General features: G+C 47.3%; 1 protein-coding gene across 4 annotated transcripts in view; it reads left to right on the top strand.

The window, feature by feature from the left end:
• COL26A1 (collagen type XXVI alpha 1 chain) overlaps positions 1 to 23,149 on the top strand; it is a 92,427-nt gene extending 69,278 nt beyond the window's left edge. For 2 of the 4 annotated variants that reach the window (XM_033171894.1, XM_033171895.1), the window contains exons 4-14: positions 5,333 to 5,394; positions 7,952 to 8,108; positions 9,572 to 9,661; positions 11,457 to 11,609; positions 15,836 to 15,928; positions 17,901 to 17,962; positions 18,355 to 18,417; positions 19,893 to 19,937; positions 20,850 to 20,934; positions 21,849 to 22,013; positions 22,872 to 23,148. In XM_033171894.1, coding sequence (XP_033027785.1) covers positions 5,333 to 5,394; positions 7,952 to 8,108; positions 9,572 to 9,661; positions 11,457 to 11,609; positions 15,836 to 15,928; positions 17,901 to 17,962; positions 18,355 to 18,417; positions 19,893 to 19,937; positions 20,850 to 20,934; positions 21,849 to 22,006 — 968 coding nt within the window. In that variant the 3' untranslated portion in view covers positions 22,007 to 22,013; positions 22,872 to 23,148. Of the gene's footprint in view, positions 1 to 5,332; positions 5,395 to 7,951; positions 8,109 to 9,571; positions 9,662 to 11,456; positions 11,610 to 15,835; positions 15,929 to 17,900; positions 17,963 to 18,354; positions 18,418 to 19,892; positions 19,938 to 20,849; positions 20,935 to 21,848; positions 22,014 to 22,871 lie in introns of all 4 variants that reach the window. The other 2 variants (XM_033171897.1, XM_033171896.1) reach the window with 2 other exon arrangements.
• The last annotated feature ends 4,549 nt before the right edge of the window (positions 23,150 to 27,698 follow it).

The following is a 27,698-nucleotide window of genomic DNA, read 5'->3' on the forward strand; positions in this document are numbered from 1 at the left end:
TGCTGTGAGCGGAAATGGGAACAGAGCCATGTACCCCACCTTGAGCTCCTTGGAGGGAACAGCAGGGTCATTTGCGAGGTTAAAATGGGGGTGACGCCCAATATGTCACCCCTGAGCAACATGGACAGATAGAAAAATAAACGGATAAATATTGCTATCCTTCCCCGGCCCCGAGACATACTCCCTGGAAGCAGCTCTGCATGAATCCTTCAGGTTAAATTAGATCAACCTGCATTAATTGTCTGCCTCTAAATATATTGTATTTGGCCCAGAAAGTCATATAAATCAAGGATTTAAAAAGTCCTCGTCCCAAGCAGGTGGAACCTCTGTTTCCATGTAAAAACATATTTCTACTTTGGCACTTGCCCTACAGGATTCTCTCATAATCCAGGGCTCTTTTTCTTTTTTCAAAGAAGGAAATATTTATGAAACATATAAAACATAAGTCCTTCTTTCCAACCAGCTTTCTAGATTCCTTGCCAAGCCTAGTTTTCTCTGAGCCATAGGAAGCTGGACGGAGAGGGTTTTCCTTTGCAGAAATGTCCTCCTTGTGGAATACACATTGCTTACATTACAGCACAGTCCCCAATGGGGAGAGTAAGAACTTTTTGCTGCTCTTTTCCAGCTTGGGGGCCACGTTCCCTTCTGGGCAGGCTTACAGGGGCCACATGAGAAAAGTAAAAATGTCAATGTAAAAAAAAAGGGGGGGGAGCCAAAGGCAGAGGAGTATATTCCAGAACAAGTCATCGCAATTAAAATAACTTGGGACCAGTTTAACAACTTTGTGCAATAACAAACTTAGTTGGCATCTAAGGTGCTACTGGAAGGAATTTTATTTTTTATTTTGTTTCGACTACGGCAGACCAACACAGCTACCTACCTGTAACTAGAACTTGGGACCAGTTTTCCTGCAAGAAAACTCCTCCTGCAGAGGAGGGCAACCAAGATGATCGAGGATCGGGGAAACTAAGCCATATGAGCAGCGCTTGAAGGAGCTGAGTATGTTTAGCCTGCAAAAGAGGAGACTGAGAACAGATATGATAGCCTTCTTAAAATATCTTAAGGGTTGTTGCATGGAAGAGGGAACATGCTTGTTTTCTCCTGCTCTGGAGGGAAGAACCCAAACCAATGGGGGAGGGTTTTCCAATTTCCATCAAAACTGCAGAGGGATATTTGAGGTCACTGAGAGAGTCAAAATGATTTCTGGCTTGTTCTCCTATACTATTTCAGACACATGGTTTATATGTATGTATGTGTTCGCCTTGTACATTTTTGAACATTTAATTTATATATTTGAGACCTTAAATCATGGGTAGGCATACTAAGGCCCAGGGGCCAGATCCGGCCCAATCACCTTCTAAATCCAGCCCGCAGATGGTCCGGGAATCAGTGTGTTTTTACATGAGTAGAATGTCCTTTTATTTAAAATGCATTTCTGGGTTATTTGTGGGGCCTGCTTGGTATTTTTACATGAGTAGAATGTGTGCTTTTATTTAAAATGCATCTCTGGGTTATTTGTGGGTCATAGGAATTCGTTCATATATATTTTTTCAAAATATAGTCCGGCCCCCCCACAAGGTCTTGAGGGACAGTGGACCGGCCCCTTGCTGAAAAAGTTTGCTGACCCCTGCCTTAAATTCTTATAACACCGCCAACCCATAATACCAAAGCTGTAGCATTCTGTCCCTCTTCCCCCTGGACTGTGAAACACTTGCTTTTCCCAAGCTGGTAAATGCATGCGGTTGGAAATTGCTTCGGTGTGCACACACTAAAAAAAAAGAAAAAGAAGAAAGAAAGAAAGAAAGAAAGAAAGAAAGAAAGAAAGAAAGAAAGAAAAGAATCTGAGCTCAGATTTGAAAATAGATTTCAGGTCTCCTGCGAAGGCTAATCAGGAAGCTCCGGGGATTTCCAGAGGAGGTAAAAGGTTGCTTAGGAAGCAGCTTTGTACCTCGATTAACATCTGCAGATTTGTTGTAAGGGAAAGCCTTGGGAGCCGCACATCTGCTTGGCAGATGAGCTACCTAAAAGCGCGCACACAAGAGGGGCTTTTGTGAATGGCACATCTGGGGAGAGGGAGGCTTCGATGCCTGCCTTTTGCCACCCTTGGAAAAAAGAAAAGCGCCGGGGGTGGGGGGGAGAGAGAGAAGGGATAAAGCAGGCTTGGAAGGAACTGAAATCCAGCTGCGGTGTGCACACATGCCATTTACTCCAGAGGAGTCCCACAGCTGCAGATGGGTTGCGGTGCTGAAAGAAAGTAGAGGCTCAAGGGCTGGGCTCCTTGGGACGGACCTGCCTCCACAAAGAAGATTCAGTGGTGCCTTGGTACTCAAATGCCTTGGTTCTCAAACGCCGAAAACCCAGAAGTAAGTGTTCCGGGTTTTAGAAGCCGAACGTCCGATGTGGCTGTTGGCTATTGTTTCTGGGGTGCCTGCACCAATCGGAAGCTGCGCCTTGATTTTCAAACATTTCAGAAGTCAAACGGACTTCCGGAATGGATTAAGTTTGGCACTTTTTGTTTTTGCTATTTATTTTGCGTTTTTGTTTTTGAGGCTTTTTCGGTTCATTTTTGTGTGTGTGTGACTGTGTGGAACCCAGTTCAGCTACTGATTGATTATGTGACTGCGGAATTTTTTTTTAATTTTGATTTTTATCATCTACAATACTTATTGCTTTCGTTTTATGGATCAATGGTCTCGTTAGATAGTAAAATTCATGCTAAATTGCTGTTTTAGGGGTTGTTGTTTTTTAAAAAAAGTCTGGAACAGATTAATCCGTTTTGCATGACTTTCTATGGGAAAGCACACCTTGGTATTGGAACACTTTGGTTTTGGAACGGACTTCTGGAACGGATTAAGTTTGAGAACCAAGGTATCACTGTATTTATCTTGAAATGGTAAGCTTGGAAATGGCAACAATGATAGCCGTCACCAAGGAATGGGTAGGCAGAAAGAAACCATAAGTGATAGATCCTCTGGTTGCTAGCAGCTAGATGAACTCCTTGGGGGATGCTGTTGGGGTTTTTGCAAAGGCTGTTAAGATGCACAAAAGGGGAACTCTCTGGGAAGTTCTCTGTCCTGAAATCTGGCCAACACAGATATAAGAATGAGGCAGCTGAATCGATGGCGCATTGGAATGCCTTTCATTTTTAAAAAATCCCTGCTAGTAGAAAACCAGCCAAATGACTGGATTAGTAGCTCTTTCCCTGAAGACCTGGTTTTCTACTTGCAGGGATTCTCTCAGAATCTTTCTGAAATTTGCAATGAAGAGAATTTTGGAAGAACTGCTTTTAAACGTGTGATTGTTTTGACATATGGAATTACCTGACTTTTTCCAGAGTGAAACCAATGCCTTAGGAAACCCCCCCCCCCAATTGGCCCGTATTTCTTCAGTTTGCAGTCATAGAAGTTTGCAGTCATTTCTTCAGTTTACAGTTCATTCACATTTTCCTCCCACTGAAGTCCTGATGGGCACGAAACACACCTCGATAAAAACACTACAATAAAAGGAAACTTGGTGTAAAAACACAGCTTGATATCATACAGCCCCTAGCACAGTGTGTTATGATGGCTGCAGGCATTCAGAAAAATCATTAAGTGGTCTGCCAAGACACCAAACAATTTTCAAGTGGTCCCGGGGGGCTGGGAAGGTTCTCCTGGCCCTGCGTAACATGACTGATTGCTTGGGGAAAGCCCTGGAGAGGAAGGGACTTTCAGTACTGGCAACTGATTTTCATGGCATAAGACCACTGGAAATGAATCTGTGGGGTTCATGTTTTTGCTAATAAAGAGTTCAACTTTGAACAGTGTGATTACTGGCTGGCATGCTCCGGCAACAGTGACAATCCTGTGGGAGGTAGTTCCGTAGATTAACCATGCACTGCCCTGAAGGAATTATTTGTTCTAGTTTGCTGAATCTTCCTCCATTCCTCTTCAATGAATGTCCATGAGTTTTGGCATTAAGGAGGGAGAGGGAATGATTTGTTGCTGCCGTTTAAAATATTGCTGCTGAAGAACCTGCAGTAGGAGGCTCACGTTAACCCTGTCCTCTTTTTCTTCTCTGGTGGACTCTCCTCCAACCTGTTGTCCTCCCCCCCGGCTCCTTTGCACTACAGTTCCCATCAGCCTTTAGTCCTGATCACCCCCCCCCAAAAAAAAAAAATCAGGGTAGAGAGAACAGCTAATAATAGTAAGATTGTTGTTAGGAGAAGGATGGAGAAGGATGGTCTATGCTGTGGCCATAGCTTTGCCAATGCTGCCATCTAGTGGCGTGATATATAGTATCGTTGCTATTGCCTTGGTCCAAGTGGATGATATCATAACACGTGTGAGTCCGCAAGCAGTGGCCCTTACTGCAGTGGCGTAGGAAGCCTTTTCGCCGCCCAGGGCGGCAGCGTGGAGGCACCCCCCTGGGAGCGGGGCGTCACGAATGCACTGCGCATGCCAGGAATTTCCGGGCATGCGTAGTGGATCCGGCCGGCGCTGCTGCGAGCCGGCGAATGAACTACAGTTCGCAGAATTCTTTGGGGGAAGTCATGACTGTTTAAAGTTGTGCCATAGTGCTTTAAATTTATGGTGCAAATGTAGCCTTAATGACATTCTGTTGCTGTCAGGGGGAACTGTATAGAGAAGAAACATGGCAGCCCCATGTAAACACTGGAGGCAGCCATGTTCCCTGCCCCCCCCCCGGCCGTTACAATTCCCCCTGAGGGGAAGGGAATAGCATCTAGAAGCCAACTACTTATTTATTTTCATATTCAACCTAGGAAAGAGGGTATTTCTTGACATTTAAAGGTAAAAGGTAAAGGGACCCCTGACTGTTAGGTCCAGTCGCGGATGACTCTGGGGTTGCAGCGCTCATCTCGCTTTACTGACCAAGGGAGCCATGTACAGCTTCCGGGTCGTGTGGCCAGCATGACAAAGCCGCTTCTGGCGAACCAGAGCAGCGCACGGAAACGCCGTTTACCATCCCGCCGGAGCGGTACCTATTTATCTACTTGCACTTTGGCGTGCTTTTGAACTGCTAGGTGGGCAGGAGCAGGAACCAAGCAACGGGAGCTCACCCCGTCTCAGGGATTCAAACTGCCGACCTTCTGATCGGCAAGCCCTAGGCCCTGTGGTTTAGACCACAGCGCCACTTGCGCCTCTTGACATTTAGTTGCGCCAAATACAAATAACTTGTTAGAATCTGCCACACAGAAAGTCTTTTTTGGCTGAACAGCAGGGCAGAAGCAAACAATAAATGTTAATAAATACATGAAAATGAAAATAATAGCAAATATTTCCAAATGATGTTAATTTGTTTTTAACTGTGTTTCCCCTGTCCCCTTTTTTAGAATGTATGAATTGTACGAGACTCACAGAAATGACTGAGAGGCTGAACACCCTTGAAGCCAAGGTAAAGTATTATTACTCTTTCCTTTACTACTACTACTACTACTACTACTACTACTACTACTCTCTATTACCTGCCCTTCACCCCAAGGTCCCAGGGTGGGCTACAACAATTAAAACTCATTAATATTAAAATACAATATTACACTATATTTCAAACAGTTTAAAACAATAAGCTTCTCAAGGAAGAGTTGGAATGGCTAAGAGCTCTTATGCCCTAGAATATAGAATCTTAGAATTGGAAGGGACCCCAGGGGGGTCATCGAGTCCAAACCCCTGCAATGATGGAGTCACAGCCAAAGAATGGCCATCCAACCCCTGTTTAAATATCTGCAGTGAAGGAGAGTCCACCACCTCCATTCCATTATCGAACAGCTCTTCCTGTCAGAAAGTTCTTTCAAATGTTTAGTCAGAATCTCCTTTCTTCTCACTTGAAGCCATTGGTTCATGTCCTACCCTCTGGAGAAGGGTAAAACAAGCTTGCTCTCTCTTCCATTCAACAGCTCTGTAGATATCTGAAGCTGGCTATCATACCTCCTCTTAGTCTCCTCTTTTGCAGGCTGAACATTCAAAGCTTGCTCCATACAGCCAGCAAGATTTTGTTCAATGGGAGACTGTGGGGTGGGCTTCCTATTTCTTAGACCAGCTTCCCCCAAACCTGGTAGCTTTCCAGATGTTATTGGACTGCAACTTCCATCCTCCCTCCCTATGTCAGGTGAGGCTGATGGGCATTGGGGGAGTCCATCGTCATCTGGAGGGCTGCAGGCAATCCCCATCCCTGCTGTACAGTGTCCACCCAGAGGCCCAGTTTCTGAGGAACACAAGGAGGCAAGGGCTACTGGACTCGGGTCCTGCTTGTGGGGTCCCCAGAATCATCTTGTTGGGCAGAGTGAGCCAAGATATCTGAAGATTCTGTGTTTAGTGAGATAGGCAGTTCTAGTATTTTTTATTTTATTTTTTTGTAAATTTGCACCCATTCCTACAAATTAACACATGTGCAAACCGGGTCCTCTTTCACCTCTTCCTTTTGGTGATGCATCTCCTCTGTTTTTGCCCCTCTGCACCTGATCCATCCTTCTCCGTGGCTTTGCATGCAGGCAGCGGGTGTCCTTCATCTGGCTGTGAGGACAGCCCTGATCCACACACACTCTTTGAAGCCCCATTTAATGACTAGATTCCTCGCACGACCACATTCCCTAGCCTGTTATTGTGAAACCCGCCCACATCTTTTAACAAAAACCCTCCAGAGTGTGGATTAGATGTCTGCTATAAATCCCAGCTTCCAGGCACTCCTTCTCAGACCTTGCAGTATTTGACTCGGAGCTGGTGTCACCCAGTCCAGTGGAAGAAGCAGGCCAGGATGATCGGAACGTCACAAAATAACATGACACAAATCATAGATACGTTTGATTCCGCAAGGGATTGATAGAATGACCCACATCATTTCTGCATGGCTGCAGTTTCCTATAACTCGGTCCCACCCTTCCAATGGGTTCCAAAATGGAAAAAATGAATTCTTTTCTTCCTATATACATACAAATGTAAGGCTGTCATCACACAGCCCTCATTGGAGGATTGGCTCACCACAATCCTTGATTTGCATAGGCATAGGCAACAACTCCTAAGGCCGAGGCACTTTGGGGCCTTCCAATGTTATTTTAGGAGGGGGCCGCCATCCCCATTATTCAGAGGGTGGAAGAGGGCGAACACAGAGCCGAGTGCGGCTTGGCTTCGGTGGCTGGCGGCTCCTGCTGCTGCTGCCGCCACCACTGACCAACAGTGACTTCCCCCATCTTTCACTTGTGAGGCAGGGGGAGTTGGAGAGTGGAGGCCGCTGGCCTGTGGGGCCATGCTGCTGCTGTGTTCGGGTCCACGCCTGGCTCCTCGCGATGTTGTGAAAGAGCGTCTCCACCCCCATCATTCTGCCTGGACACTTAGGTCCAGCTCCAAGGAGGGCCTTCTGGCGGTTCCCTCACTGTGAGAAGTGAGGTTATGGGGAACCAGGCAGAGGGCCTTCTCGGTGGTGGCGCCCGCCCTGTGGAACGCCCTCCCATCAGATGTCAAGGAAATAAACAACTATCTGACTTTTAGAAGACATCTGAAGTCAGCCGTGTTTAAGGAAGTTTTTAATGTTTGATGTTTTATCGTATTTTTTATATTCTGTGGGGAGCCGCCCAGAGTGGCTGGGGAGGCCTGGCCGGATAGGTGGGGTATAAGTACAGGTAATATATGATGATGGTGGTCATGTCAGGACGTTGTGTTGGGCTCCTGCAACCTTTTTTCAGAAGCTGGTGCTTCTGAAGTTGGGAGCAAAAAGAGAAGGCAGGTTTTTAAATGGTAGTTTTAAACAGCAGCAGAGGTTTGAAATAAAGTAGTGATAGGGTTGCTGTGAGGAGCAGAGGGGTTTGGCTGAGCGAGTATCGTGTGGACTCTGTAACAGTCCCAGTTCTGCAGATCAGATATGTTGGAGCAGGTGTTTGCAGGGTAAGGCTGCCTCACGGTTAAACCGGTCTCTCAAGCTGTTTGGGGGCTCCGCATTGATTGTTGTGACTTGAATCCAGATCCTTCTGCTCGAGGCTGCAGAGCAGGCTCCACCGTCAGAAAACGACCTGCCGATGGCAAAGACGACGGTCCCCTCGTGGTACGATGACTTGGTGCCAGATGCCATTCCCCTGGCTAATCCAGGGACCATCCTGAGGAAAGCAACAGGACCCATCGGTGAGCAAACTGCAGAGAATCCTTTTCCTGCCCATCATGCTGTGCGAAGGAGGACCCGATCAGACTGCAGCTGATCTGTGTCACTTTTGCATGCGATTATCTGCATTTCATTTATTCACTTGCAGCATTTATACCCGGATGTTTTGCAAAAGCCGCTCTTAGTTCAATAGATTCATTTAATTGGTTGACATTTCGCTTATAGGGTTGTCGCCCGAGTTAGACCATAGGGAAAGCTCTGATAAACCAACAGAGGACCTTTGAGTTTAGTATATTGTTTACTGTAGTGATGAACCAGGAAGTTACAAAGGCAGCATACAGCCCTCAGCTGAATCTAAACAGATATAAAAAACACTGTGATTGTGGTTTTTTTTTAAGTTGTAAAATATATATGGAATTTGTCATTAGCTCATCAGCGCCATCTGGTGTTACATCTGTATAATGCACTTAAAACACACTTAAAATGTTATATTTGCAGCTGTTTAGTTGAATCCCTGGTATGACTAGCATTGGAGATCACCTTCCTTCTCCAGAGACAGGAGAGAGCCTCTTCCCATTTTTGATGGTGCTTGATGACATTTTCATTCATTCATCCAGAAGGCATTTTCTTGCAGAGTCTGCCAGTGTGTGTTTGTGTGTGTTTTCATTTTGAATCCTACTGGCTCATCTCTCCTCATACCCTAGCCTTTCTTTCCCTCTTTACATTTAAGACACAATGCCCCAGGTCTTAGAAGCAAACATTGCAATTTTGGAAAAACAAGGCACCTCGAGAAGACGTTAGGTAAGATTTTTGCAACCAAACGACAGTGGCAAACAATAACTTCTCAATGCAAATTACATTATTTGCATGGGGAGACTCGCTATTTCTCTATTGCTACCCCTTAGACATGTAAATGGCAGTGCAGTGGTACCTTGGTTCCTGAACGGCTTGGCTTCTGAACAAATCAGCTCCCGAATGCCACAAACCATAAGTGTCCCGGTTTGCGAACGTTTTTTGGAAGCCAAACGTCCGTTTCGGCTGTCGGCATTGTTTCCGGGGCCAATCATCCAATCAGAAGCTGCACATTTGTTTGCGGACGTTTTGGAAGTCAAACAGACTTTCACAACAGATTGAGTTTGGGAAGGAAGGTACCACTGTACTTAACTGCAGTCACCTGCAGCGCCTGATGCTCCAGCTGATGATCCTGATGGGCTCACTCCACACGGGAAGGCCTTGAAATGGTTGCAGTTTCCTGCACCTCGCCCAGGCAGCGCTTGACAAGGCTGCAGCCTTTGTTTTGGGAATACTCCCACCCAAGCCCACCGCTTGGGTTGAGCTGAGAGAATTGCACTCATCTGTTGCTCAAGGTGCTCTCTTCCATGTTGCATATTTGTTTCCAGCTTCACACGTACAGTACATCTTCTCTGCAAAGGGGTGCGGCTTCTCGTCTTTTCTGCCAAACTGTTTGTGCCCTCAATGTTTTCAGGATTACCGGGGCCAGCTGGGAAACCAGGACCACAAGGCCCGAAAGGTGAAAAGGGAGAGACTGGTGAGAGGGGCCCATCTGGACCACCAGGTGAGTCTCCGGAGGAAGGGCCACAGCTCAGTAGTAGAGTGTCTTCCTTGCAAGCAGAACATCCCGGGTTCAATCCCCAGCTTTTCCAGGCAGGGATGTAGTTTCCCCCTCACAGACCTATAGGTGGCTGTCTACCAGCTCCATCTGGTACGCCAGCTGAGACCCTACTTGCCTGTGCGCTGTCTCACCAGAGTGGGACATGCCCTGGTTATCTCCCGCTTGGACTACTGCAATGCGCTCTGTGTGGGGCTACCCTTGAAGGTGACTCGGAAACTACAACTAATCCAGAACACAACTGTCACACTGGTGACAGGGAGCTGCTGTCGGGACCATATAACACCATTCCTGAAAGATCTCCATTGGCTTCCAGTACATTTCCGAGCACAATTCAAAGTGTTGGTGCTGTCAGGATGCTGTCAGCGGCCCCCCGGGCTGGTTGCCCAGGAAAGTATAAAGACAAGGAAAAGTTTCTTGCAGTCCTTCTTTATTTCAAACGTTACAGAGAGAGGCTATAGAACCCAGCCTCTTGGATAATGGTGTTGTCCCAAGTGAATCTCCATCCCATTCTCTCCCACTTCCTCATTCATCGTCATCATCACCTCCTCTAGGGGTGCTGCTACGTGCCCTCTGTCTTTGAGCTCTTTGCTCTCCTACTTTTGAGGCTCGCCAGGTTCTGGGAGATGGTGGGCCTGGAATGCTTTCTAGTGACAACATGTCAGCCAGCTGCTGCTCCGGCTCTGTCTGCTCCTCCTATCCCATTATTTCCCAATTTTCCCCCTAATCTGCCCCTGACCTCCCGCAAACCACTGTTATAAGTCTATACTATCTTCCTCTTCCTCCTCCCTGGAAGGGTCAGGATCAGGAGGCGGTCTCCAACATTCCTCCTCCTCCTCCTCTGCCCAGCCCCTGACAGGTGCTGACTTTTAAAGCCCTAACCAGCCTTGGCCCTGGTTACCTGAAGGTGTGTCTCCACCCCCATCGTTCAGCCCAGACACTGAGGTCCTGCTCTGATGGCCGTCTGGCAGTTTCCTCACAGCAAGAAGGGAAGTTACAGGGAACCAAGAAGAGGGCCTTTTTGGTAGTGGTGCCCACACTGTGGAACGCCCTCCCATCAGATGTCAAGGAGATAAAGAACCACACAACTTTTAGAAGACACCTGAAGGCAGCCCTGTATCAGGAAGTTTTTAATGTGCAATGCTCTGTTGTGTCTTTGTATATTTTGTTGGAAGCCGCCCAAGAGTGGCTGGGGCAAGCCAGCCAGATGGGTGGGGTAGAAATCATCATCAACAACAACAACCATTCCCAAGAACCCTTAACAAACAACGGCTTCCCAGGATTCTTTGGTAGAAACCATGTGCTTTAAATGTGTGTTCGATGTGCTTTAAATTTATGGTGTGGCTCTCCCCTTGCTCGCTGGTCTTGACTTCTGGCTTCGTAGTCACTCTTCCTGGTCCCCAGCTCAACTCAGACTCCCGTCCGAGGCTCAAAGCTGACATACTGAGGATCTCTTGCTCCCTAATTCTCCACGATTGCCTCCTGGAACATCTGGAACTTGAATGTAAACACATGGTGCTTGATGTTCCAGCTGTGGCGCGGCTGTGACTTGGCGATGGAACAGCAGCGCATGTCCAGCCAGGCTTTAGTGCTGGGGGAGAGGCTCTCCATCAGCGCTCCTCGTGTTCCAGGGTGATGCCTTGGCATCCGGAACAGGACCTTGCTATCTCAAGCGCATGCAGTGCTAGGATTCTCACAAACACCTGGGTAATCCTTGACTTTTCTTTGTTCCGGTTTGCAGGGCTGCTTGGACCTCCGGGACCCAGGGGATATCCAGGTGAAACCGGCATTCCTGGCCCTCCGGGACCCCCAGGACCACCAGCATCTCCTGGCTTCCCGTTAACCTTCCAGCAAGGAGTTCTGTACTCGCTGCAGCCCAACCCTGAGAAAGAAAGTAGGTCTCCTTCCATTTTGAAGAGGAGTCACAAGAGCCTGTCATCTGCTTAACCCAGTGGCCCTCAAACCTTTTTCTCTGGGCCACGCTTTCAGAATAAAAACTTGCTCATGCCAATCTTTTTTGTATTGCTAGGAAATACATTGGAAAACAAAAGGAAACCACCCCTAGCAGTGCTTGATTTATAAAACAAAACTACAGTCATACCTCTGGTTATGTTCGCTGCAGGTTGCGTTCGTCATGGGATACGAACGCGCCAAACCTGGACGTACTTCCGGGTTCGGCGCTTTGTGCATGCACAGAAGCACCAAATCGTGCCACGCACATGCGCAGACGTGGCGCTTCAGGTTGCGCTCTGCTCATGTTGTGAACGGGGCTCCAGAACGGATCCCGTTCGCAACCAGAGGTACCCCTGTACTTTATAATATGATCATGGGACATCCAGAAAGTATAAAAACCATGCAGCTACGTAAGAACATGAATCATTCCCAAAATATAATGATAAATGAGCCTCTTACATATGTACCTTAAGTTTATATGCAAACTCAGTGAGAGGTGTGAGCTTGCTATTGCTGGGTAATCTTAATTATATGTATGAAAAAATTGTATAGTATAAAAAGGTAAAGGACCCCTGGATGGTTAAGTTCAGTCAAACTTGACTATGGGGTACAGCGCTCATCTTGCTTCAGGCCGAGGGAGCCGGCGTTTGTCCACAGACAGCTTTCCGTGTCATGTGGCCAGCATGACTAGACCGATTCTGGTGCAATGGAACACCGTGACGGAAGCCAGAGTGCACGGAAACACCATTTACCTCCCCCCCCCACAGCAGTACCTATTTATCTACTTGCACTAGTGTGTTTTCAAACTGCCAAGTTGGCAGGAGTTGGGACAGGTCAATGGGCGTTCACCCTGTTACACGGACTCAAACTGCTGACCTTCTGATTGGCAAGCCCCGGAGGCTTAGTGGTTTAGAACACTGCGCCACCCACGTCCCTTTTATTTTTATACTATACTGTACTATTGCCAGGAAGCCAGCAATAAATCACACAGAGAACACGAAGTTAACCTGTTATTAGCAGGGGAGCCAGGCCTAATGAGCATAGCAACTCTTCTCAGTAGGTCTTCCTCCTATGAGGCAGTTGCAGAGGTTGAAGAAGCCCGCCTTCCCACCGCTGCCTATATCTCCTCCCCCCAGGTCCTTCCCAAGCAATCTGAGACTCCGCTGGCGTGCCTGTCTCTGCTCCTCCCTCTTAATACCTCTTCTGGTCTTAGGAGACCAGTGGGGGAGGGGATAGGATGTCGCCATAGGATTGGGAGACACCCTAGCTTCTTCCCCAGCCTGACTCATCTCTGCTTCTTGGTCTTCCTCCTCTCCTGCTTCAGCTTCTTCTTCTGCTTCTGGATTTCTCTCTGCCACAGACTCTCCCAGCTCGCTAAATCCTGTTGCCTCCTCATCTTCTGACACCTCCTTTCCCCCGTCTTCTCCCTCGGACCACTCACTGTTGGCCTCCCACCACTCCCCAGGCTCTAAGCCTTCTTCCCTTGGGGTTTCCCCAGCTGGTACCTCCCACAGTCCCCGCAGTCCAAGACGACTATACTACACTGAAATGTTTCAATGTTTCTTTGATTGTCCTCAAATCTTCCTGTCACGCTTGTCATCCTTTCCTGCTACCCCAGCGAGGCACGCCACACCTTTTGAGAACCGCTTTAATAGAGAGTAGCTCCTGATCACTTCACCATATCAAAATAGTTTTCGGAAGAACTCGTGGCTGTGGTTCATTCATGGAAAACGCATCAAATGAGCAAACTTTTCTGAAATTGTGATATGTAAGGCCTTCTTAAACCAAACGTGAAGGGGACAAGTCTGACACATTTCTCCATCCTTGGGCAGCGGTGAATCTGGCTGCATCCAGATGTTTTAGGACAACGTGCTTGGCCACTGGTCATGCTGGCTGGAACTGATCATCCCCAAAAGGTTCCCAGAGTGGTTTACAATGATCGGTGAGAAGACCCTGCGAGGTCTCCTGTTCTCAGGCTCACAAATCTAAGAGGCACAACCCTGGGAGGGAGGAGAGGGGGGAAGCACGCTCAGGCACTAATTCTTAGCTTGGTGTTTGGTGACAATATGATTGGGACTTGGCACAGGGATAGCAATATGGTTCAACAGAGTGTGATGTTTGGGCTTGCTAGCTGCCTTGGGTTTCTTTTGAGAACTCGGGAATGTGCATTTTTAGAATAAATATATAAAGCAAGTGTGACACATCAAGCAGGCTCTACATAGCTTGCTCTCATAAGAACTTAAGAGCCTGCTGGATCAGGCCAATGGCCAGTCCAGCATCCTGTTCTCACAGTGGCCAACCAAATGACCCCCATGGCAAACCCTCAAACAGGATCCGGACACAGGAGTCCTCTCCCTTCCTGTGGTTTTCAGCAACTGGTATTCAGAAGCGTTGCTGCCTCCAGATGAGATACGGTACCTTTGAATTCCACTTGCTGGAACACCAGCAATGTGGAGAAATGCTGTTGCACTCACATCCTGCTCATGCGCTTCACAATAAGTATCCGCTTGGCCACTTTGGGGAACAGGATGTTGGACTAGATCAGGGTTTCCCAAACTTGGGTCTCCAGCTGTTTTGGGACCACAGTTCCCATCATCCCTGACCACTGGTCTTGCTAGATAATGGGAGTTTTAGTTCAAAACAGCAGGAGACCCGAGTTCGGGAAACACTGGGCTAGATGGTCCTTGGTTCAGATCCTGCAGGGATCTATGCTGCCTTGTATCAAAGCTGGCCTTGCACTTGCAAACATCGGAGCTTGGCCAGTTTTGTTTATTGGCTTTTGCACAAGTTCCCTTCGCCTGAGGCTGGCTGGAAAGGCCGGTTCTTCAAGCTGTGGAGACCTAATGCATAAAAGATTCCTTTGCATAATGCAGCACACCCAAAAACTGATGACATGGGATTCCAAACTGCCAACAGCAGAGGGAAGTAGACCCCTGCTTACGGACGACACACGCTCCCAAAACAATTATGGGAGGAACAGACCTATTTGGGGTATTTTGGGGTGTGGGCGTGCCTGATTATGACTATCCAGCATGCTTTCAATGCACCAGAGCTTCCTGCTGTCAGCAATCGCCTGTCACTTTTTCAGCCATCCGTGGTAAAGAAAGCAGGCTCCATTCTGGAGCAAGCCGCAACTATGATCTCTTAGCCTCACATGGATCCAAATGATGGACCTTCCAGAATAAGGGTGCGGAAGCAGTTACTGAAGCAGTTAGATTAGGTCCCACTTTTAAATAGTGCTGTACTGTTATATCTGTTTTAAGAGACCTGTTTTTGTATATTACTTTCCAGCTGCTATTATTATTATTGTTAGTCTTCCGTACAGTGGTACCTTGGTTCTCAAACTTAACCCGTTCCGGAAGTCCGTTCCAAAACCAAAGTATTCCAAAACCAAGGCGTGCTTTCCCATAGAAAGTAATGCAAAATGAATTAATCTGTTCCAGACTTTTAAAAACAACCCCTGAAACAGCAATTTAACATTGATTTTACTATCTAACGAGACCACTGATCCATAAAATGAAAGCCATAAACAATGTACTACAGTCACACACACAAGCAAGCAAGCAAGCAGTAGCTGAACTGGGTTGTTCCAAACAGTCGCAAAAACAAAACAAAAAGAGCCGCAAAAACGCAAAATAAACAGCAAAAACGGACAGACCTCAGCATAACACTCAAAATGGAGCACGTTCGGCTTCTGAAAAAAGTTCATAAACCGGAACACTTACTTCCGGGTTCGCTGTGTTTGGGTTTCAAGTTGTTTGAGTACCAAGGCGTTTGAGAACCAAGGTAACCACTGTAATAATTTTTCACTGACTTGCTCAAGGCAGCTAACAAAGGGTTTACCTCTTGTTCCTCTGCTTTTCCCAGGGGGGAAGCCTCTATTTAGCACTCAGTTGGAGCAAATGGCAATTCGGGGTTTTCCCCGCAGATTGCTGTTTTTTTTTCCAATTTCTCGCTAAAGGCCAGGTTTTTCCTGGGAAAGGAACGAGACAAGGAGAAAACTGCTGGGAAACACACACACCCTCCCCATGGGGCTAGTGGAAGCGGGGACTAGCCCCAAATCACCACAATGTCACCAAACATTCACCATGATGTCGGGAAACGTTCACCATATTCCCGTGCTCCTCAGTTACAGCGGTTTCCTCTCCTTGATTCTCTCTAACGCAGATGGGGAGCCGCAGCTGGCATCCACCGTGATTGACACCATCCTGGCGGGTTTGCCCGGACCTCGTGGCGCACCTGGCCCCGTTGGACTTCCAGGTAAATAGATCTGGTTGAAAGAGGTGGGCTCAGGGAGTGGGAAGCAACAGGGACAGCAGCCGGAACAATGAAACCAGGCACTGAGAGTCAGTGTGGTGTAGTGGTTAAGAGCGGTAGACTCGTAATCTGGTGAACCGGGTTCGTGTCTCCGCTCCTCCACATGCAGCTGCCGGGTGACCTTGGGCTAGTCACACTTCTCTCTGAAGTCTCTCAGCCCCACTCACCTCACAGAGTGTTTGTTGTGGGGAAGGAAGGGAAAGGAGAATGTTAGCCGCTTTGAGACTCCTTCGGGTAGTGATAAAGCGGGATATCAAATCCAAACTCCTCTTCTTCTTCTCTTCTTCTGTCATGGATTCTTTAGCCGAGATTCCTGCTTTGCAGGAGGTTGGGCTAGATTACTCTTTGGGATACCTTCCAACTCTACAATTCTACGAAGAATCCCAGCTATTAGACTTGAGTGTGCACTTCCATTTTTAAAAAAATGTTGATTTAAAGAAGAGGGGAAAAGTCTTAAGTGGTTTTGCATGAGAGGCACTCAGAAATGACCTCCCGTCAACAGCGCAAGAGGTCCCCCGTCTCTCTCTCTCTCTCTCTTCCCCCCTCCCCCCCCCCCGGTTCTTATTACCACGTTCATCCATTTAGACTTCATTTCATTTCATCCCTGACTTTGATATATGAGGGCTGCATTAATTATGGAGGCTGATTCCATTGCCCTGGTGGGTGCCTGATGCTTGTGGGGGTTTCATCCGAAACAATTAAAAGCTGAGTTTGGAAGGAGTCCTCATCCGTCCGTCCCCTCCTCTCCCCGACGAACTGCAAGTGTAATTAATAGTCAGCGTCTGGAAGAAATTATAATCCCCCCACCCACCCACACGCTCCCTAAGTGGGATAAAGCCATTAGGAGACATCTCCTTAACAATGCAGCATAACAAGTAGATATGTTCAAATGAGTGTTCTCATTCTGCCAAGCACTTCAGCTCCATGCCAGGAAGATGCTCTTAAAAAAAATAAAACGCTTCCTTGTTAGAAAAAGACACACGGAGAGAATTTCTCCTCCAGAGTTGCAAACTTCCGATTCTGGAGCTGGGAAAAGGTCAAGGGTCGTAGCAAAAAATAAAAATTGGTGGGTTGTGCAGATCTCTGGGGATGAATGCGAGCGGGTTAGCTGGGTGTTGTTGTCCACGTGTAAAGTGTTAGCGGACAATATCCAGGAAGCTGGCTTTCTTCAATGGCTACTAGTCATGATGGCTATGCTCTGACTTCACAGCTGGAGGCCGCAATGCTTCTGAATACCAGTTGCTGGGAACTACAGGAGGGGAGAGGCCTCTTGCGCTCAAGTCCTGCCTGAGGGTTTGCCATGGAGGCATCTGCTTGTCCACTGTGAGAAGAGGATGCTGGGCTAGATAGGCCATTGGCTGTTCTCCTCTTCTTAGAGCGCTTTGGGTTCTATCTAACTACAGTGGTGCCTCTGGTTATGAACTTAATTTGTTCCAGAGGTCCGTTCTTAACCTGAAACCATTCTTAACCTGATGTACCACTTTAGCTAATGGGACCTCCTGCTGCCGCCGTGGCGCCGCCGCGCGATTCCTGTTCTCATCCTGAGGTAAAGTTCTTAACCTGAGGTACTGCTTCCGGGTTAGCGGAGTCTGTAACCCGAGGTACCACTGTATGTTCCATTCAGAGTAGATTTCATTCGCTGAGATTAATAGACCTAAGATAGTTGTAGCCATCAATTTCAGTGGGTCTGCTCTGAGTACAACTAGCATTGGCTATAACCCAATGTCTTTTAAGAACAAAAGGAGAGCCATGCCACACCATAATAGAATTTATCTTTTTTTGCTTTGGCCTCTAAGGACTCTTAATCCGAATGCTGGTTGTTCAAGTAAGGCCATATCCTATACTTTCTTGTGCCAATAATCCAGACTAGCTCCTAATATTCTCAGCTGATGATCTATTTTCACCCCCCAACTAGGGCCACCTGGATCTTCAGGTCCCAAAGGGGCCCTGGGACCCATTGGCGCACCTGGGCCGCAGGTAAGCAAACCAGCTCTCTCACAGATGAAAACAGTGGCAATCTTTTAACCGCCTTATTTCTCCTGCCTCAACCCTACTCACACCTTCCCCCCATTCCCAAAGGCCCAAGGCTCCCCGTGTATCTCAGGGCTTGGGAACCTCCAGCCCATGGTTCTCTCCCCTCCTTTGGCCCACCAGGCTGAACCACACCCACCTGCCCCTCGTTGATATCCCACACATCAGATGTGGGGCAGGTTTGCCTAATAAACAGAAGATACCTTTCAAGAGAGGGCTGCTTTTTCTGAAGTTCTAACCGCTCCCAGATCAAGGTCTCATTCCACCGCACAAGATATTGTATGGGGGCAAAGCATTCCTACACTTGGCGGCTACCCCCTTCTCTTTCTTCCCTACAGGGCATGCCTGGTTCTCCTGGACAGCCCGGATCAAAAGGCTCCAAAGGAGATCGAGGAGAAAGGGTGAGTTCACCTTCAAGTCCATGCATGGCAAATCACCTGGTGCTCCTTTCATTCATGTATTTGGGTGGCCTTGCTTGGCAACTGCAAGGAAATCATAGATGGGGAACTTTGGGCCCTCCAGTTGTCGCTCCCATCAGCCTCGGCCAGCATGACCAATGATCAGGGATGATAAGCACCTAAGAAGATCGCTGCTGGATCAGGTCAGTGGTCCATCTAGTCCAACATCCTGATCGCACATATTTTAAATGAACTAAGCCATTCAGTAATCCATTGTTACACCATCAAAACTTATTTGCACTGTTGAATTTATCTTAACACTACACAATTTTCACCCATATAATCAGTAAACATTTTCCAGTCTTCTTTAAACCTATATTCTTCTTTTTTCTCTTATTCTATATGTTAAATCTGCAAGCTGCGCTTATTCCATTAGTTTAAGTTGCCATTCTTCTTTGGTTGGGACTTCTCTCATATTCCATTTTTGAGCTTGTTTGGAGGTTCTAGCAGGGGAGCGCAGCTGTCGTATACCCTTGACCGAAGAACAGCACACTCCTTCTATCTGGGATGGTCGTCCTCTTCCACCGAGCGCGCAGCTTCAGGAGGGACGCACATGGAGCGGTGAGGGAGGGAGGGGACACCCGCCTAGCCAGTCAGATCAGCCGAATCAACCCTGGCGATCAATGGGGTGACAGATGTCGCAAGCCAGATTGCCCTCACATCCTCGCTCATATTCCATTTTTGAGCTAGCGAAACACGGGCCGCAGTAGTAGCATACATAAATAGTCTTTTTTGGGGAATTTCCCTTTGAATTATCCCCAACAGGAAGGACTCTGGGTTTTTTTTTTGGGAAAGGTACTTTAAAACATTTTTTTCAATTCATTATATATCATTTCCCAATACTTTTACCCTTTTATAAGTCCACCACATATGATAAAACGTACCCTCTACCTCATTATATCTCCAGCATACTTCTAATATATTCCAACCATGGAGGCAGAGCATAGCCATCATGGCTAGTAGCCACAGATAGCCTTATCCCCCACCCTCCACCTCAGAATTTGTCCAGTCCTCTTTTAAACCCATCCAAGTTGGTGGTCATCACTGCCTCCTGGGGGAACAAGTTAGGGTCAGCTATCCCTGTGCAAAATCTGCCATCCACAACCACTTGCTCCAACGGAAGTTCTGTGAAAATCAAGGGGTTCCCTTGTGGCAATGCATGTAAGCTAACACTGTTTTCCAGTGGGATCCAGTTGGAACGAAAGCTGGTTTGGGAGTGCAGGATAACTCTTGCTAGCCTCCCCACCAACAAATCAAAGTAAAAACTCGCCCAAACAGCCAACACCATCAGTTCCCCTTGCAAACAAATCAGGCTAAATGTCCAGTAAACAGATGGTTTGAAACACCCCTAGTTAGCGACTGGGATTCTTCTTCTGCTTCTGTACCTCATTCTTTCCCGCTGTTCTTTATTTTTTTAGGGGGAACCTGGTAAAAAAGGTGACGAAGGAGACAAAGGCGCAGATGTAAGAGCACAACCAGTTCTTTATTGTTGCTACACTCTTCCCCCTTCCCTTGCTAGTAGGTATTTAAGACCTGCCTTCGCCAGCCTGATGCTCTCCAGACTACAACTTCCATCAGGCTGCGCAACTGCGCTGTGCTGGCTGTCGCCAATGGGAGCCGACCTCCAGAGGGGTATCACATTGGCGAAGGCTCCTTAATATCGTAAGATTTGCCTTGTGGTCCTTTATGTATTGTGTATGCAAAGTCCCTGCGAAGTGCCTTGCAGCTAAAGTAGACCCCAGAAGAGATACGTTTTAATGGCTGAAAACATAAGAATCTAGAATGGCCAGGCAACACTAAACTCTCCCAAAATGGCAATGTTAAAAAAAACAACACACACACAACAACCACCCAATAATCTGCTGTATATTTTGGAAAGTCCTTTGTTCTCTATGCATTTGGATGCTTCTTAAGATATCATGACCAAATTTTGAACAGGTTTTCAGCAATGCTTGGACGCATTTGAGTGCCATTTTGAGTCAAGATGACCCACAGAACCTTTCAAAACTGCAATTTCCGTGCAATTCCTGGTTTCAGGCTGCTAGTTGTTAATTAACCATTGTTAACTGAGAGTTGTGCACATGGGAACGAGTGAGTGCTAAGGACATATTCTAGAGACCTATACCGAAGGCAGCCTTCCCTTCTCCCTAGTGTGCGTGGATATATAAATTATCATCAACCATCTATATATATTCTACCATGTGACGCCTCCCCCTCCTGTCTGCAGTGGTACAGTCCAGATACAAGTTGGCTGTTTTAGTAAGGGAGGAAGAAGCCTAAGCAGGGTGGTTGCAATTTCCCTAAGTAACGGGGGTCCCTTGAATGCATGAACCTATGCCTTGCCTCCAGAAACCCAGACCTCCTCTCTTTTGTAGGGCGAAGGTGTCCAACAGCTTCGGGAGGCCCTGAAGATTTTAGCAGAGAGGGTGTTAATTTTAGAGCATATGATTGGAATCCATGGTGAGTGATGGGGAAATGTTCTGCTCAGCTTTCCCTTACGGGGAGAGAGGAGGCTCCTTTTATTGAATAATATTTATGCAGCTCTTCCATCAGAAAAGGCTCCCTGAGTAGCCTACAAATCACGGTAAGCAAGACTTCTCGGTGGCTGCTCCCAGACTCTGCAACTCCCTCCCTAGAGACACCAGACAGGCTCCCTCCTTATTCTTCCACCGACAAGTGAAGACTGTTTTATTCCGACAGGCTTTGGGATTGGACTGTTTTTTAAGGAAAGGGCTTTCCTTTTTGTTATCTGTATTTTAATAAATTTGTTTTTCTATTGTTTTAATCCTGTTACAGCTTAATCACTTTTTTAAGCATGATCTTTGATATGTTTTTAGCTTTCTGCCTTGTTTTAATTTGTGTAAGCTGCCTTGAGTCCCAGGCCAGGAAAAAAGAAGGGAAATAAATACATATTTCCAATCATTGGGTGAAGGGCAGTATAGAAATGTAAGTAATAAATAGTATAATAATAATAATAATAATAATAATAATAATAATAATAATAATAATAATAATAATTCCCTTGCTGGACGTGGGGAAACTGCATGCAGAGGGTAGGCAGGGCTAGAAGCAAAAGTGGATGATATGCAAAGGCTATGATGCTTACCTTCAGTACAGTAAGCTTCTGCAACTGTGCAAACGAGGTTTCTTTCTCACAATTCCTGCCACATCACATCTCTCTCCATCGAGGCATTGCCACAGTTCAGAGATGAGTTCCAGCCAGGCATTAGCGCCTGTGGAAGGGATAGATTGAGGCCAGTGAGGGGTGTGGCACAGGGGAGAACCCCAAGGGCCGCATCGAGAGATCCTGAGGGCCACATCTGGCCCCCAGGCCTGACTGCCTCTCCCTGTCCCTGGCTTTCCTTTGTTTTCAGATTCTTTGTCTTCCGTTGAACCAGGCTCGGGACAAGACGTGATCCTGGGCGCCCCTCTCCGCGCAAACGTGAAAACCAAGCGGCATCACTCCAACCAGATTCTTTCCTCGCTTTTGGACGGCAGCGAGAGCAAAGGGAAAAGGAGCCGAAGGAAATAGGACACCAGTAAGGGCCCTGATCCTCTACCCGTCTAAGCACTATGACAAATTGCATGCAGAGGCTGTGCTGGGGAAGGGCTCATAGCTCAGGGGTTGAGCATCTGGTTTGCCCTGCAGAAGGCTGCAGGTTCGATCCTCAGTGGCACCGCTGGGAAAGACTGCGACGTCTCCATTGCCAGGTTATAAGGGAACTGAGTTGCGTCATGTGCTCATTGAGCTTCGGCTGGCCATGCCTTGAGCCTATAGAAATCAAGGGGACAAGTTGGTCGTGCCTTAACTTAACTCCTGTTGTTTTATATGCAGAATGCCCCAGGCTCACACCCCAGCAGCTCCAGTGAGGGCTGGGAAGGACTCTGTCCTGGATCCCTGGAGATCTGCTGCTAGATCAGGATGGGCCCTGCTAGTTTAAAGTTTCCGTTTATTCAAACCCTTTTCCTCCTTGATTTTGTGGGTCTGCTTTTCACAGAAGGCTTTCTTTGCACTGATTGGATCAGTACAGCTTTCATCACCCTTTTGCTTCAAATGACACCCACCCATCTGTCTGGGTTGCCCCAACCACTCTGGGCGGCTTCCAGCATAGACAAAAAGTCAAATAGTTCTACAGGGCGGGTGCCACCACCAAGAAGGCCCTCTGCCTGCTTCCCTGTAACCTTATTTCTTGCAGTGAGGGAACTGCCAGAAGGCCCTCAGAGGTGGATTTTTGGTGTCCAGGCTGAATCTCAAGGAGATGCTGCATCTCAAGGAGGAAAGTTTCCTCTTTTGAAATAAAATTGTGCAGGGGCCGAGGTCAGAGAAAATTGCAATATGTGTATTTTTCCCCCGCATCTGGGAGGCGTCCCACTGTAATGAGCCCTTTTATTGATAGGTCCAACAGCGAGGGCTGAAGATCTTCCAGAGATTTAGGCACAGAGGTCCCTGCAGGACAGGAGGATGGATCAACCCGTCGGAATAGGAAGGCATTCCTTGAACTCTCTTTGATCTTTAAAATGTATACTTCACAGTTACTACATTGCCCTATCTCTGCCCCTGTGTCAGTGTCCATCTCAGATGACCACAATCATGGCCAGAAACCCCCAAGGCCACGTGTGATAAAGACACTTCTTAGAGGGTGCTATTGATGCAAGAGCTGCCCAAATTTCCCACCTTCATGGACGCCTTTGCATCGACCCCTGCTTACTGAGGTACCCTTCTGTGTCTGCGGTGGAATCCGCCTGCATTATGGAATATTTAGCTGTGGTTCCTGCATTGTAGGGGTTTGCAAGTTCCTCCCCACCCTATGGCTCTGTGAATTCATGGCTGGATGTGGCTGTTGTACCAATTTAATTTTAGGCGGGTTTTTTTATTAGGTACCAAAATGTTTGATCGGGGAACTAGTACAAGACAGACTTCAGAACAAATCACAGATCTAGCAGAAAGTTTGTTTGAAAGGCAGCCCAGCAGCTTCCTGCAAACTCGAAAGGGTGGGGGTGGGGGAATGAAACACAGCCATGTAAGTATATGAAGAAACAAAGGAAGGAGACATTTCAGCTTTTCCAGGAGAGCAGTGGTGGGGATTGGAGTCCCAGATCATCACATTTCACATATGAGGAAGGGTATGCTCCCAGAGAATTCATGCGCACCAAGCAGACTGCTGTATTCCTTCTTGCACAGTTCTCTTTCTCTCTCTCCACTCGGGATGCAGGAGAAATTGCACACGGCATGCATTTCAAGCCGAATTTATCGACGTCACACAGCATGAGAAGCGAAACACAGACATCCTACAAAATTCACACTTATCCATACTCTGCAGGGCAGTTCTCTCATCCACCAGTGTTTACAAAAATATATATATGCATCTCTTGGGAGAAAGCGCACCTACAAACGCATGCACTGGTGAAAAGAGTGTACCAGGGGAATTCTGGTTCATCGGTTTCAGCTAGGCTTATAAACCAGCAGTATTTACTAGTCCACAACCAATAAAAGTGATTGCGGGCAGTTGGAATGGTGGACCCTCCAGGACCCTCCCAATGCTACAGTTCTATGATCCTAAGTGCACTCTCTCAGGATGCAAAGCCAGTAAGGAACTGGTTCTGCCAGAGTTTACCCACACCCTGTTAAAAGACTGACTACCCCGTTAGAAATGTGGTTATTTTAAACATTTGGGTCCTTTCTTTGAGCTGAGAACTCAAAGCCGCATTCCAACCCCTAAGATAAGTCCCAGGACAGGGGTTGAAAAGCCTGATCTCTGCTATAAATCAGAAATCCTCCCCCATCTCATGCCACTTTGTAGGAGAGAAGTAATAACGGGGGATTCCTACACTCTTCTTTGCCTCTGCAAGTACGTATATAGGCTTGCTTCCAGCGTGCAAGAAGAACATCAGAAAGGCCTTTTAAGGGTTTAATCCTCTTTCAAAGCCAGCCAAGATGGCGGCCATCTCATCTCTTGTGGTTGTCAATACCATTCTTTATGTTTATGCCTGTCCTAACACTTGCATTTGTTGCATTCAGATCCTAGCTGATTCTCCAGGAGCTCAAGATGGTGCACATGGTTCTCCCTCTCATATAATCCCCACCCACCATAAGATAGTTTGGGCTGAGAGGCAGTGACTGGTCCTAGGTTACACCAGTGAGCTACATGGATGAGTGAAAATTTGAACCCGGCTCTCCCATGTTCAACGGACTAAACACTACACCGCATTAATACGTCTCCACACCATGTATACTTTTTAAAAAAACATCTCTATAACCTCGCTTCGTACTCGCCTTTCTCCCTAAACTAAAAGTCATAAATATGGTGAGCTTTCCTCATATCGGGGAGTTGTGTGGTGTAGTGGTTAAGAGCTGTAGACTCGTTATCTGGTGAACCGGGTTCGCGTCTCCGCTCCTCCACATGCAGCTGCTGGGTGACCTTGGGCTAGTCACACTTCTCTGAAGTCTCTCAGCCCCACTCACCTCACAGAGTGTTTGTTGTGGGGGAGGAAGGGAAAGGAGAATGTTAGCCGCTTTGAGACTCCTTCGGGTAGTGAAAAGCGGAATATCAAATCCAAACTCTTCTTCTTCTTCTTGTTCCAGCCCCTTGGTCGTTTTTCTCAACATTTTCACAAACGTTTCCATCTCCGCAATATCCTTTTCGAGGAGAGGCAGGTGCCCGCCCCTTCTGCTTTAGTGTTTACAGGGACGTCCACAAAACCCGCCGTTTGCTGTGGAATCAAACGAACGGGAAAGGTGCTATTAATTTCCGCAAAGCTCATTCTGAGCTGTCTTGAGCTATGCAAGACGGTTTAGGCCGGATCTCTGTGTGGTTTTAAATGTTCGCAAATATCTCGTCTTGTTATAAACCCCTTTCCTTCGCAACTGGTTGTGTGGTCTCGCTGATGTTCAGCTACCAAGCTTCATCGAGCTTTTGCCCCATTTCATGAGCTCCATTGGTCTATCAGGCTGTAGAGCAGTGAGCCCCGGTTGGCAGGTAGATTTCAGGCAGACATGGAGACCAGCTTGGGTCTGCCCATCTCAAAGCCGTTTGCTTTCAAAACTTCGTGTTGCAGCTTCCTGCATACCTCGCTTTGGGTCTGAGATGTGGGCAGGGCAGTTTTGAAACCTGGTTCAGCCTGGAGGCTTCCATATGCTGACCCCCTAAAGGGAAATAGTTCCCCTAAAGGGAAAAGAAAGCTTTTGCCTACAGATCGTGCATCATTACTGTTCAGACCTGCCAGCTGTTAATTGTATCTTCTCCCACCCTCCCAATTTGCTATGGGTTTCATTACTGTGTATGAAATGTTTTGTACTATTGGAGACACTATTAAAGAACCCATAGATACCAAAACTTTCTTATTTAATGCACTGAGAAATAAAACATACTGTAAGCGAAAAGTGGAGCCTTCTGTCCTTTGTTTCTCTATTAAGTCCGGCTTTTTGGCCAAAAGTTGCATCCCAAAATATAAACTACACAATGTGGGGGTTTCTTAGCACAGAGTCCTGCTGGATCAAACTAGGAAGCACTATACTGCTAGGAGGTTTGTTACGATCAAGAGGCATATGAATTTCCTGAAATAGTAAATAAATACTGATCCCGGGCATTGTCCATCAAGCTTAGTATTGCCAACACTGATCTGCAGTTGCTCTCCAGGGTTGCAGTCAAGGAACATTGCAAGCCCAGCTTGCAGATACTGGAGGTTGAACCAGGGGCGTTCTCTCTTGTCATGGACTGCTTGGACAGAGACGAATATAGGGAAGTTTTAAAATGTTTAATGTTTTGTGTTTTTATATATGTTGCTAGCTGCCTAGAGTGGCTGGGGCAGCTCAATCAAATGGGCAGGGTATAAATACTAGAATTATTATTATTATTATTATTGAATAAAAAGGTAAAGGGACCCCTGACCATTAGGTCCAGTTGTGGATGACTCTGGGGTTGTGGCATTCATCTTGCTTTATTGGCCGAGGGAGACGGCGTACAGCTTCCAGGTCATGTGGCCAGCATGACTAAGCCACCTCTGACGAACCAGAGCAGCGCACGGAAACGCCGTTTACCTTCCCGCCAGAGAGGTACCTATTTATCTACTTGCACTTTGACGTGCTTTCGAACTGCTAGGTTGGCAGGAGCAGGGCCCGAGCAACGAGAGTTCACCCCGTCGCGGGGATTCAAACCACCGACCTTCAGATCGGCAAGCCCTAGGCTCTGTGGTTTAGACCACAGCACCACCCGCGTCCCAATTATGGAATAGGATGTCCCTATTTTCACCAGAGAAATGTTGGAGGGCATGGAACTGTAGCATTGGGAAGGACCCCAAGGGCCATCTAGCCCTTAGCAGGATTGGCCCCGTGGGTCAAATTTGACAAGTGACCTAGAATTCAGTCCCACCCATCAGCTGACATCACAATGGTGTCAGCTGATTGACAGAGAGTCATGGCTTGGGGGAAATGGCCTCGTGGGCCAAACTGGGGGGACAAGATGGGCCTGCAGTTTGGAGGTGTCCTCCCCCCCCCCCAGTCTAGTGAGTGCCATGAAAACCTGCATTGACTGAATTGGACATCAGTATAATTGGCAATGGACCCATTGTATGATATGAACCCCGCTTACCAGGTAGAGTTTTCCTACATGTTCCATGTTGAATCTGGTCTGTCTGTGGGTGTTACAGGACCTATCATGGGATAGGGGAGAACATTGCCAAAAAAGAAAGAAATAAGACATGGACAGCTGGTTGACACTTGTGACATTCAGTAGATAGGAAGAAGATATTTCCACGAATAAGGAGAACTTAGCCTGGCAGGTCTTGGAGTCAAAAATGGCTTTCCAAACCAGTGTTTCCCCCATTCTCCAATCTTGCCCTCTTCCCTCCCTTTCAATTCCCTTTTTCAGGAAGGAGGTCTGACACTGACAACACTTGATTCAGGGCAATGGGAACAAGGAGAGCGCTCATGCCTCAGCAGCCGATGATATGGGGGGGGGGAGAGAAAAAGTCTCTGTCAAGCTCGGTCCCCTTGGAGATGTCCTCTGCCTCGATGCCTTCTGACAACACCGCTCTGATCTCATTTGCTTTCCTCGGCCTGTAATTGTTTTGAAAAGCAAAGCACACCATGGCAGCCGCAAGCTTCGGAGGGCTTGTGGAGAACTGGTCGTGATCCCAGAAGCTTGGAGGAAAAGCAGGGAAGTTCTTGACGCTGTTCCTTCTGCAGCAGAGTCATGGCCACATCCAACGTTGCTGTCAAGAGGGTT

This window comes from Lacerta agilis, chromosome 15 (assembly GCF_009819535.1).
Source record: "Lacerta agilis isolate rLacAgi1 chromosome 15, rLacAgi1.pri, whole genome shotgun sequence".
NCBI classification, from domain to species: Eukaryota; Metazoa; Chordata; class Lepidosauria; order Squamata; family Lacertidae; genus Lacerta; species Lacerta agilis.